Source organism: Gymnoscopelus braueri, assembly GCF_963280865.1.
Source record: "Gymnoscopelus braueri genome assembly, chromosome: 19".
Classification (NCBI taxonomy): Eukaryota; Metazoa; Chordata; class Actinopteri; order Myctophiformes; family Myctophidae; genus Gymnoscopelus; species Gymnoscopelus braueri.
Window position 1 is genome coordinate 2,210,211 of NC_137621.1, and position 12,841 is coordinate 2,223,051.

At 38.2% G+C, this 12,841-nt stretch overlaps 1 protein-coding gene across 1 annotated transcript in view; it reads left to right on the top strand.

Annotated features, from left to right (window-relative positions):
• Positions 1-12,497, top strand: part of LOC308074901 (glycine N-methyltransferase-like) — a 28,176-nt gene extending 15,679 nt beyond the window's left edge. Inside the window, exons 3-6 of the mRNA XM_080414409.1 lie at positions 2,032-2,145; positions 4,177-4,319; positions 5,817-5,935; positions 9,869-12,497. Of these exons, the coding sequence (XP_080270535.1) occupies positions 2,032-2,145; positions 4,177-4,319; positions 5,817-5,935; positions 9,869-10,040 (548 nt within the window). The 3' untranslated portion in view covers positions 10,041-12,497. The remainder of the gene's footprint in view (positions 1-2,031; positions 2,146-4,176; positions 4,320-5,816; positions 5,936-9,868) is intronic.
• Positions 12,498-12,841: the final 344 nt, after the last annotated feature.

Sequence of the window (12,841 nt, forward strand, 5' to 3'; positions counted from 1 at the left end):
TCCACAATCTCTGAATGCCATAGAGACACACGGCCGGAAGCGGAAGGCCTACAAATCCACGCCCACTTTTGACACTCGGGGTCCGTTAGAACGATGAACTGCAGCTCTCAATGCAATCTCTATGAGAGGCATTGTAAAATACCGTCATTTCACTGGTTAACTACTGAGGCTGTAGCGATTTTTTTTGTGTTCTAATAATCTGTCCCATTTGTTTAATTTGTCCTTTTTAATGTCCCATATCTTTCATCTCGATACACTACCCACAATATACTAACTATAATATACTCCATCAGTATGTCAAAACCGCTAGCATCAGAGATCCAGAGTTTAAGTGATCGCATGTTATATACGTCACGGACGCATCCCTTGAGGTTTTCAATACCCAGAAAACTGGCGAAAGTGGCCGTTTTCAATAGGTTTTGGTCATTATCTCTGGAACAGAAGGTCCAATCTGCTCAGTTCAAAGCTTGTTGGATGCGTGACTTTGAGGACATTAAGCACGCAATGACACATTTTCGGGTTATTTTTTTTTTTTAGGGGAGGCGAGGTCTTAGTTGGGCAGGCGACCGCCTCTCCTGCCTCTACTGTGGGTACGCCACTGGTCGGCGCTCGTAAAGACAGTGATGTCACTGAAATGCGACAACTTGTCTGTCTGCTGTCTACCCTCTGCTGTGTTAGCATTATGGGTAACTCGTTAAAGTGGCAAATTAAATGTGAAACACATCAACTATTAAGAAAACAAGAAGATATGTTGACAGAGACACTCCATACATTTGGAAACATATTTTTATTTAAATCAATATCGTCTTCAGTTAATGCAGGATAATTTTAAAAGTAGGCTAACTCTCATATCCTCTCATAGGGAATGCATTGGCAGCTGCAGTTCATCGTTCTAACGGACCTCGAGTAGCGGCGCTGTCTCAAAAGTGGGCGTGAAATTTGTAGTCCCCGTGTGTCTCTATTGGGCAGAGCAGTGGCGGCCATTTTGTGGTTCCACAGATCCACAGCCTGTTCATTCTCCCCATAGAGATTTCCAAAAATGATTGATATCACTTATTTTAAGCCTAGACTCAAAGCCATCCAGGATCCTGAATCATAACCTTAAAACATTTGATTCTGTGTTCTTTTTTTTTTTTTGTGGAATATTTAATTATATGATATACTATATTTAAAGGTAGGGTAAGTGATTTACTTTGGTTAAAATAAGTGTTAAATAGCTCTATATTCTGATAGTACTCATTGCTATAGAGTGTTTGTTCAGTAAAAGGAGTCTCCTTGTCTCTCCAGCTCTTTATAAAACAGAAAATGCATTTTTGTTTTAGTTTCAGTTTCATTTCCAATTTTATCCAATCAGGATAGAGAACTCAATCAGGATATAGATTAAACAAGTGAAATTGGAAGTGATGACACTAAGAAATGAGCTGACAACATTGGAACTGGAACACTATACAAATGAAGCTTAAAAATTGGTACTTTCTCCTGATTGGCTGAGATTTTGACACCTACCGGAAAATGTTTATTAAAGAGCTGGAGAGACGGGGAGACATCTGTTACTGAACAAACACTCTATAGCAATGATTACTATCAGAATATAGTGCTTTAGCCTATTAACAAAATACTTTTTGTTTTAACCAAAAAATATCACTTACCCTACCTTTAATAAATACCCTTTGTTTTGTGGTTTTCAATGTTTTTCTTCACTGACTGACTTTTATCCAATCAGGAGAGGGAACTCCTACGGGTCAGGATATAGGATAAACGAGTGAAATTGGAAAACAAAAACTAAAATTAGACAACATTGGAATTGGAACACTATACTATTGAATCTGATGAATGGGTTTTCTCTTGATCGGATGAAATTGGTGCCTACCTGAAAATGTATTTTGTGTTTATTGGGGAGCTGGGGAGACCCTGTTACTGACACACACTATAGCAATGATCAGAGCTTTTACATTTAAAAAATAAGACTTTTTTTATTTGAACCAAAAACATATCATTTACACTACCTACCTTCTAACTGTTTGTTGTCAGAGATTGAAGAGGCCAACTGGCTGACGTTACCAGAAGACATCCAGAAACCAGGCCAGGGATTCGATGCCGTCATCTGCCTCGGCAACTCCTTCGCTCACTTACCAGACTTCAAAGGTAGGTAGACCGCTGTTGCCATGTCTGCTTATTATAAGCGACTTGGGGCTTGTTTTTCTGTAAAGTCGCTTGTAAATATCCAGTTGCGGGTTGCGGTTTTTGGGCTTGTTTCTAAAGTGTCCTATTTTTAGATTTCTTTGGTTATTCAAAAAATAGCAGATCTACAAGCTCATAGCGCGGCTTGTAAATCTGCTATTTTTGAAAAAGAAATTATAAAAATGTGTGCAAATCTTTGAATATGTATATAGATTTTTAACTCAAATCTTTGCCTCTGGGGGTCCCTGGAACCACATATGTTGAGATGGTGGTCCACGGCCAAATAAAAATCATTTTGGGGGTCCTTGACATGAAAAGGTTTGAGAAGCACTGATATTATAGCAACATACTGTACGTTTGTTTCCCCAAAAAACTGATAGGATTTAGAAGACATTTGTAGAATCCCCCCAGAAGCAGAGATTTTAGTTAAAAATGTTCACTTTAAAAAATATATGCTTTAAAAGATTTGCACACATTTTCACGATTTTTCAAACAACATAGCAAATCTGCGAGCTCGTAGCACTATGAGCTTGTAGATCTGCTATTTTTGAATAGCCAAAAGTAGAACATATATATATATATTAATGTGTGTTTGTCCGCAGACCACCGTCTGAAAACATTTTGTGCCAGAGACCCCCGTACAAGATATGTGTTGTTACAATGTTTCCAAAATATCAAAAAATGACCTTTTTCTTTTGTTGGAAATAGCAGCTGCTATTTTCAAACAGGTTCTTGGTTTAGCTGAACCGCAAGCAACTCTTAGATCCTATTTGTAATATATGGAATGTAGAGTTGCAACACCAACCCTTGACAGCCCATACATCCCATATTTGGCCGCCGACCCCCATCTCAAAATATGTTGTTCCAGGGACCCCCCAGAAGCAAAGATTTGAGTTACAAATGTTTGCTTTAAAATAATATAAATATATTAATTTCCACACATTTTCTCAATTCTTCAAAAATAGCAGATCTACAAGCTCGTAGCGCGGCACTCGGTGCCGCGCTACGAGCTTGTAGATCTGCTATTTTTGAATAGCTACAGTGTAAACTAATGCTTTTTAGCTCAAATCAAAAAGTGACACAGATGCGTTCCAGGTCTTAATGGGTTGAACAACGTTAAACTCACCATCATAGCAGCTGTACACAAAGCATGGATTATCCTCTTAGATCTGCAAAGTTTTTGTTGCATAAAAATCCACCGTAGATATAAGTTATGAACTGCTTTCTGTCAATACATTCAGTGCAGATTATTATTATTATTTATTGACAGTATCTCATAACACGTCTACAGTGGATGTTTATGAAACAAAAACTTTGCAAAGAGGATAATTCTTCTTTTGTAAGCTTTCCTTACAAAAGAAGCAGATCTACAAGCTCAAAACCTGTCCCTTCGCGCCGCGTTTTGAGCTTGTAGATCTGCTATTTTTGATGCTTTTGTGTGACGCTGTAGTATAATCAAGTAGGGCGTTAACTTAAAAAAAAACTACGTTCAAATATTTACATAATAGGTTTGTGCCCGACAGCAACAAAATAAAAAAATGTTGTCCAACATTACTATATAGCAGATACTATATAGCAGATCTACAAGCTCGTAGCGCGGCACCGAGTGAAGCGCTACGAACTTGTAGATCGGCTATTTTTGAAAAAATCTTGAAAATGTGTGCAAATCTTTGAATATATATATTCTTTTAAAGCAAACATTAACTCAAATCTTCTGGGGGGTCCCTGGAACAAAATATTTTGAGATGGGGGTCCGCGGCCAAATTCATATCATTTTGGTAGTCCTTGACATGAAAAAGTTTGAGAACCTCTGATATAAAAACGTTTTTCAGAAAACCGTTGGCCTCAATGGTTTAAGAGTCTCATTATTGCACCGTATGGTTGCTATAGGCCTGGAAATGGGGTAAAATACTTTGGAAAGTTATGGATTAAAAAAAAAAAGTATTGTTAAAAATGTGTGTTGTGTTGTGTTGTGTTGTGTTGTGTTGTTTTCAGGGGACCAGAGCGATCAGAAGTTGGCTCTTACAAACATCGCCAGCATGGTGAAACCTGGAGGCATCCTCATCATCGACCACCGCAACTATGACTACATACTGGAGACTGGACTGGCTCCACAGGGAAAAAACATCTATTACAAGGTATTAACCTTTAATAAAATATCCATTACAAGGTATTAACCTTTAATAAAACACCAATAACCTTTAATAAAACATCTATTACAAGTTACTAACCTTTAAAAAAAACATCTATTATAATATGTTAACCATAACACTTTAACAGCCAGAATAATAGTGTAATAGTGGAACGCTACTGCCAGCAAAAACGAGCGATTTTACTGATCTTTTAAAAAAAAATATCCGGTTGCATATAGGGATGGAGCTCGAAAACTGGGTCCATTATAGACACAGGCATGAATTTATCGAGACCCGGGTATCGATAAGCTTTGGGCTTGTCGAGCCTGTTATCGAGTGCAGTGCATGACGTCATGTCTAAACTATCAAAACAAGGGGCGATCAAGAAATAAATCTAATCACCCACGCTGGCACAAACATGTTGGTCTAAAAGTGTATTAATAGCTGCAAGTTGTGCCAAACAGCGCTGCCCGGGGAAACAAGGAAGAGGAATTTTATTGGCTCACTACATCACTATTTTAAGGGGGCTGTAAGCGTCCATTTGGTTCCATTTGTACACTCGGGTGGTTGCATCGTTGTTGTGTTTACATGTGCGGTGCAGCGGTGAAACAATGGCGTTAACGAGTGAAACGCTCAAAAGTTTCACTCGTCCTCTTCTACCCAAGGTAGCAAGTCTCCGTTGACAATTTTAATAATCCAATTGATAATAATCCGTTTGGGATCTCCCTGTGAATGAATAACTAGTGTTGCTTGAGCGTGTCCGTCTTCTCAGTCTATCGTTGCCGAAAATGGCAGATCTACAAGCTCACAACGTGGTGCGAACAGACGCAGTGTGAGCTTGGAGATCGGCTATGTTTGGTGCGTGACACCGTCGTACGATGAAGTATAAATTGCGCTTTTAAAGTGACGGTACACATATTAACCGTTTCTTCAATATTATTTTCCAAAAGTAAAAAGGTCACTTGCCTTCTGTCTGTTAGAAAAGTACTGTATTTGAAGGCCCTAGTAAAATGTAGTGAGAGTGATATATTTTGGTTAAAACAAAGAAAAAATTATAGAAAAAAAAATATGCATTTTTTGTTTATAAAGAGTTGAAGAGACATGGAGATTTTATAGTAATTATTTTTCGTCTCACGTCTTTTTTCTTAATAATAGAAAAAGATCGATAGTGGGCTCGATAAAAGCTCGGTTCGATAAGCAGGATCGATAAGGTGCTCATTATCAATAAAACTTTACGAGCTCCATCCCTAGTTGCATAGCTGTGGCCAGTTGAATGTGTCTTGTTTTTGCCGTAAAGCAAGAGGAACAGAGGTATAGCCATTTTCACACAGGAAATAAATGTGTGTGTGTGTGTGTGTGTGTGTGTGTGTGTGTGTGTGTGTGTGTGTGTGTGTGTGTGTGTGTGTGTGTGTGTGTGTGTGTGTGTGTGTGTGTGTGTGTGTGTGTGTGTGTGTGTGTGTGTGTGTGTGTGTGTGTGTGTGTGTGTGTGTGTGTGTCACACAGAGTGATCTACCTCAGGACATCTCCACATCGGTGCTGTGGGTGAACAACAAACCTCACATGATCACCCTGGATTACACCATCCAGGTCCCTGATGAGAAGACCCAGAGCCCTGACGTCAGGTACACACACACACACACACACACACACACACACACACACACACACCATTGGAGGATGTGGGTTTGAATCCAACGCGGTGCATCCGGCTTTGTCGGGCGTCTATGAGAACACAACTGGCCCGTGTTCAGAGGAGGAGGAGGAGGAGGAGGAGGAGGAGGAGGAGGAGGAGGAGGAGGAGGAGGAGGAGGAGGAGGAGGAGGAGGAGGAGGAGGAGGAGGAGGAGGAGGAGGAGGAGGAGGAGGAGGAGGAGGAGGAGGAGGAGGAGGAGGGTGATATTGGTCATTGCACGTACTCCTACGCATAGATATATATAAAGGCTAGATGACTCACCCGCGCTGCTGCCCAATGGAGTATGATTATATAATAAGTTATTATAAGTATGTAGTTATCATAACTACATCTTTGGTGTTTACAACACACCAAACCGTTTGAAAATCGGATGAAAATTGAGCACGCTATGGTTATTTCAAAGTACATGCACCATAGACATAATGTTATGAATGACTTTTGCAAGATGGCCGCGGTTGAGCTACGCTTGCGACGCCCCCTTGAGCCATCTAGCCTTTATATATATATAGATATATATATATATATATATATATATATATATATATATATATATATATATATATATATATCTGCTATTTATGCTACTTTTCTATTGGAATCCTGAATTACTTTTTGCTATTTTTGAATTGGAATCCTGAAAAGTTATTTTTTAATTTAATTCCAAATGCATTTAGTTATACTTATGTTAACTTTATGAACTTAAATACAAATACATAAAAAAGACAATAGAATTTTAACACTAGTCATCAAGCTACTAATATAGACTGAAGTAATTAAAGCGGGTCATGTTTGCATGTTTGGAATTGTAACTGAAATCAATAATATATCACTATTCTGATATTAACCCATGTATGACATACAGTTACTGTATAGCTGTTGTTGTGAGTCTTTACGCATCTGTGTTGGATGTGTCAACTTAAAATGCTTGTTCATTGTTGTTAATGTGTGGTCGGGCAACTTGCCAACTTTACTCACAAGTTCTCTCTTGTTTGAAAGTAACTCGTAATACAACTTGTGTTGACTGTTCCTGTTCAATACACAGCTTTATCTAATATAACCTGTTCAATACACAGCTTTATCTAATATAACCTGTTCAATACACAGCTTTATCTAATATAACCTGTTCAATACACAGCTTTATCTAATATAACCTGTTCAATACACAACTTTATCTAATATAACCTGTTCAATACACAGCTTTATCTAATATAACCTGTTCAATACACAGCTTTATCTAATATAACCTGTTCAATACACAGCTTTATCTAATATAACCTGTTCAATACACAGCTTTATCTAATATAACCTGTTCAATACACAGCTTTATCTAATATAACCTGTTCAATACACAGCTTTATCTAATATAACCTGTTCAATACACAACTTTATCTAATATAACCTGTTCAATACACAACTTTATCTAATATAACCGGACTGACCGGCGGTCTCCGTCTGACTGCCGTGCCGACATCGGAGTTATAATATATCGCGACAACAACTTTGCAGCAACAACAGCTCTCTTCTTCCGGTCTTACCTTCACAATAAAGTGTCTCCCATTTACCTCCCAATGCAGCATATTTTACACAAATAGGTGCAACTTAAGAGTCCCCAGAATGTGTGTTTGAGAGAGAGAGAGAGAGAGAGCGAGAGAACGAGAGAGGTTTAGAGAGAGAGAGAGAGAGGGAGAGAATACAACAGAAATAAATGCTGTGTCATTGTGAAGATGTCCGGAGAGATTAATATTTTCCGGTGACGCAACCTCTGGTGTGTGTTGTGTGTACTTTGTATTCTATTGTTGTCTTCATTAGGATGGAAAGATCATTTTATTACTGCTCAGGGTTAGAGCTGCTGTTGACGGCTTTCAACCTGGTGTCTTTGTTTCAGGCATTCAGAAATGTTGCAAATTATTATTATTATTTATATTATTATTATTATTGTTTTCAATACTTTTATCCCCGTCTCTCCGGCTATTCAGTAGTCAGGATAAAGGAAGAGGATAAACAAATGAAATGGGAAGTGATGACACTAAGAAGTGAGCAGAAAAAAAATGGAATTGGAATAATATTAAGTTGAAGCTGATGAATGGGCTCTCTTTCCTGGAGGGATGATATTGGTGACCCACTCTTTAGCAGTGATTGTTATGAGAATATAGAGAGCTTTAACTTTGTCTCAACACAAAAGTTTTAAACTAAAACAATCACTTAGATCACCTTTTACAGTTGAAGCTTTGACCGACTGTTTTTCAGTCTGCGGTCTCTGTCGCCCTCACATGGACAAAGTGAATTCTGCACGTGAGACTGGACACCATTATAAAGCAGGCTCAGTTCAGACTCTGGTTTATTTGAAGTTATGGAAAAAGTATTCACATGTCTTACTTAAGTAAAAGTATCAATACTGCAAGGTAGAAATACTCTGTTTCAAGTAAAAGTCCGGAATTCAAAATGTACTTGATTAAAAGTACAAACGTATTGGTATCAAAATGTACTTAAAATGTAAAAGCAGAAAGTACTCATTATGCAGAATGTCCCTTTTCACAAGTTTTTAAATGTTTCAAATGTATAACAATCTTTTGAAAATAGCAGATCTACAATCTCACAAGCTTGTAGATTTTGATAATTATTACAAAACATACATTAACCACTTCAGCCCTTTATACATTTCGGCCATTTGAAAATCTACAAGCTCACAATGCGTTGCAATGCGACACATTGTGAGCTTGTAGATCTGCTATTTTCAAAATGTTTTTACACATGTTGTGAAATGGGGACATTCTGCAGAATGAGTACTTTCTACTTTTGGTATTTTAAGTACATTTTGATACCAATACCTTTGTACTTTTACTCGAGTAAACGTGTGTTCGTGTGTGTGTGCGTGTGTGTGTGTGTATTGAAGGTATGTGTCCTGACAGTCTAGGTCAGTGTATCTTGGTTCATGTTTAACTCTTATGTAATTCAGTGTTATTGTAAGGTCAATAAGTAAAGCCAATGGAAAATCCTCACCAGTCTACAAACATGCGTACGTGCGTGTAAGGTAATGCAAGGTCAAGTTTTAGTACTAGGTCCTATACACACACAAAAAGAGAGAAAAAAAGATAAAAGAAAAGAAGAAATAACAGTACAAAGGAGGTTGAAAACAGGACAAGGTGAGGGACAGGACAGACGTTGAAGAAAATGAACACATTAGCAGACACAGTTATTGTCCAACAAGTGAGTTTTCAGCAGCTTCTTAAAAAGAATCAAGTTACTGCGTTTTTTGTTTATCTCCAGGGAAAGGTGTTTCTATAGAGAAATATAGAGCTATACAAGCTCACAACGCCGCGCAGTTGTGAGCTTGTAGATCGGCTGTTTTCACAATGTTTGTCTGTGGGAACCGAGTCAAACTAATTCCAAGTGCTTGTGAGCTTGTTCAAATATGATTACTTTGGGGGGGTCCCCAGGTCAATTATGAAATATGATTACTTTGGGGAGTCCCCAGTTCAAATATGATTACTTTGGGGGGTCCCCAGTTCAAATATGATTATTTAGGGGGGTCCCCAGTTCAAATATGATTATTTTGGGGGTCCCCAGTTCAAATATGATTATTTAGGGGGGTCCCCAGTTCAAATTATACGTAGCCTGCGAGTTAGTTCAGGCAGTATACACTGGAGTGGTTATATCTATCTGTGTAGATATTTATATCTATACGTAGCAGAGCCTGAACGCCAAGATAAAATATTACATCCACACTTGTGTTCTCATTTTATATGTCGGTTCAATATATATTCGGTCTATAATATTGGTTCAATCTATTGGTGAGTTATCTGACTGAACTGTGATTATTTCAGGGTGAAACAGACGTGTGTCTGTGTGCTCTCTGTCCTCAGTAAATTCCGTCTGTCCTACTACCCTCACAAGCTGGACAGCTTCAAGTCTCTGCTGAACGAGGCCTTCCATGGCAAGGTGCAGCACAGCGTCTACGGGGACTTTGAGGCCTACAAGCCCGGCCAGGCCAAGGCTCCGTGCTACTTCATCCACGTCTGTAAGAAGACCACCTGAACTATGAGCAACAAGAACACCATCTACACTTTAAAGGGATAGTTCACCCCCTAAATGACTTGTTTTTCCCTATGGATGAGTCGCCTCATAGAGACTTGAATTCATGGATTTTTTTTTTCCGTTTTTCTCTCATTCCTAAGACAATAATCTGATGAGCGGCAGCGGTTCCGGTAGGAGACACAAAAGAGTCTCCTTTGTGTCTCCTACCGGAAACCGCTGCCTAACGGTCCGCTGGTCATCACTTTATTGTCTTAGGAATGAGACAAAAACATAAAAATATCCATGAATTCAAGTCTCCATGGGGTGACTAATCCATAAAAATAAAAATAAATGGGTGAACTATCCCTTTAAAGGAACAAGGCCCCCTGCTACCTTCATCCACGTCTGCATGAAGACCCCCTAAAAGAGTACGGCTCAGACCCCCGACATCGGCCATTATTAAAAAAAAAAAACATTTACTTTATCACAACGTCGGTATCGGCTGTTAGGGTATCGGTTGTTATGCAACCTGAAAATAGCAGATCTACAAGCTCACAACGCGTCGCGCTGCGACGCGTTGTGAGCTTGTAGATCGGCTATTTTCAGCATGCAACCTGAAGTGTAAAATCAGTCATTACGACCTGGCCGTTACTATTTTGGTTTGTTGGCCAAAAATGTTCAAAGATTGAAATTTAAAAAAAAAAGATTTTTTTTAATAAAAAATAAAATAGCCTGTCTACAAGCTCACAATGTGTTGCGTTGTGACATGTGTGTGAGCTTGTAGATCAGATATATTTTTTGGAAATATTTTATAGGGCTCAAGTGGTTGAATACAAAAAAAAAAGGTTTTTAAACTGATTCGAAAATGTTTGTGTTTTGACTAAAATACCAGTTAAAAGACCAGTTAAAAGACCAGTCCAAACACATGGGTGATCAGTGGTTCCAGGACTTCGGCATCAGAACCCCAAATCTCTGCCGTGGGTTTAGGTTCCACCTACAGCACCAGCCTTTTTAGTAGAGCTGTAGACCCTCCTGGCCTGCGTTGAAGAACCATTTTCAGCTGGACTTTAACCAAAGCCCCCAAGAGTAGGAATGTTTTTTTAATCCGTCTTTTTGTGAATTCATTTCTGTCCAAAAACACATTTCGTATTTCCAAAAAAAGACGGGCTTTGGAGATTTTAATAGTTTCATGTCTGCAGGCTTTGCTGAGTCCTGAATAATGTGAGTGGTGGTGCTGAGCCCACAGCGCATGGACGTGCATTGTGGCACATGCGCAGATCGGCTATTTTCGCCACTTTTGCGCGACACACTTGAACAACATAGGGCATTGATTTAAGACGAAAATAATAGATCTACAAGGTACTTGATAAAATTATATGATTCATATATATATATATTTTTTGAGAATGCACAAATTCCCAATCCCCAAAAATATGATGTCAAAAATTGCATCGTGCAATTGATATTATTTCCCCCCCACAAACTATTTAGAATAATATATTTCTTTCAAAAATTGTTATGCAACTTTCCATGCATCTGCCACGTACAGTACAATGATGCAATGGCTTTATTGGTAGGTCATCTTTATTTGAGTTGGTTGGTTGGTTCTCAAAGTTGGGTTCAGGGAACCCCAGGGGTCCTTTTGGCGATTCCAGGGGGTCCCCAGCTAAATTTTGGTAAAATACAGTAGCGTCAAAATCGGTTTAAACCACTGTAAAAACTTTAAATAGCCATATGCTGTACCTTGGCTATTTGACAATAGTCGATCTACAAGCTCACAACGCGTCAGGATGCAACACGTTGTGAGCTTGTAGATTGGCTATATGAAACCTCTTGAATGTTTTTTTAAACATTTTAACCTGGCACAAACATATGTTCAGAGTTGATTTAATGTCTGTTAATCTTTACTGTACACTTGGTCCTTACCAGAAACTTGCAATTTGTTTTATTCTTAAAGATATAAAGGAGTACTGGGTGAAATTATTTTTGAAATGTTGGCATAATCTGTAGGAATGCTGTTCAACGTTCTGTGCTTTCTTAGAAGAGAAGATAAAGAGTTGATTTTTGCCTTAAACTCATAGTTATGGTCCAACTAGTACATTGTGTTTTTAATAAATGAAAAGTTAAATCTGACAGAAATTCCACCTGTTGAGAAAACCAGGATTACCACAACTTTTGTTTGCGTATAGATAAGACGGCATGTTACAATACAATTATCTAATAATAATAATAGATTTGGGACAAAATTATTAGTTTGAGGTCAGCTGTTTAGTTCACAGTGTGGTAGTGATGTTAAGTTTTAATTTTTTTTATTGTTTAAGAATGCCGGATATTATATCAAGCAGGCATTCACAATTATAGAACTGGAAGAGTCTTAAAAAAAAAAGGTTTAAATTGTTTACAATGGTTATTGTTCATGTGATTATTCAAATTGTTTTATTTAAAATACAAAAGCTTTTAAATAAAAGAGGAAAATCAGTTTTGTGTCTTGTGTTTCATATTCATGTTCAGATATTCATATCATACTGGACACAGTGTGTTAAAGCTGCTCTACCTAACTTTACTCTTCTACCCCGGATTTGAACCCGGTTTCATGTGCAAGTGCTGACTTTTTTTCCATTGAGCTAATAGAGCCTGGCTGCTTGCTCAGGGGATAAATTGAATCTGAGGATTGGTGTCAGATCCTGTGTCTAGTTGAGACGTGACCTTCGACACCATCTAAATGTCTCAACAGAAGAGCAGGGAGACACAATACAACCACACCAATTATATAAGTTATATTGTATTAATATACAATATATCTACTTTGTAGATTTTGATTA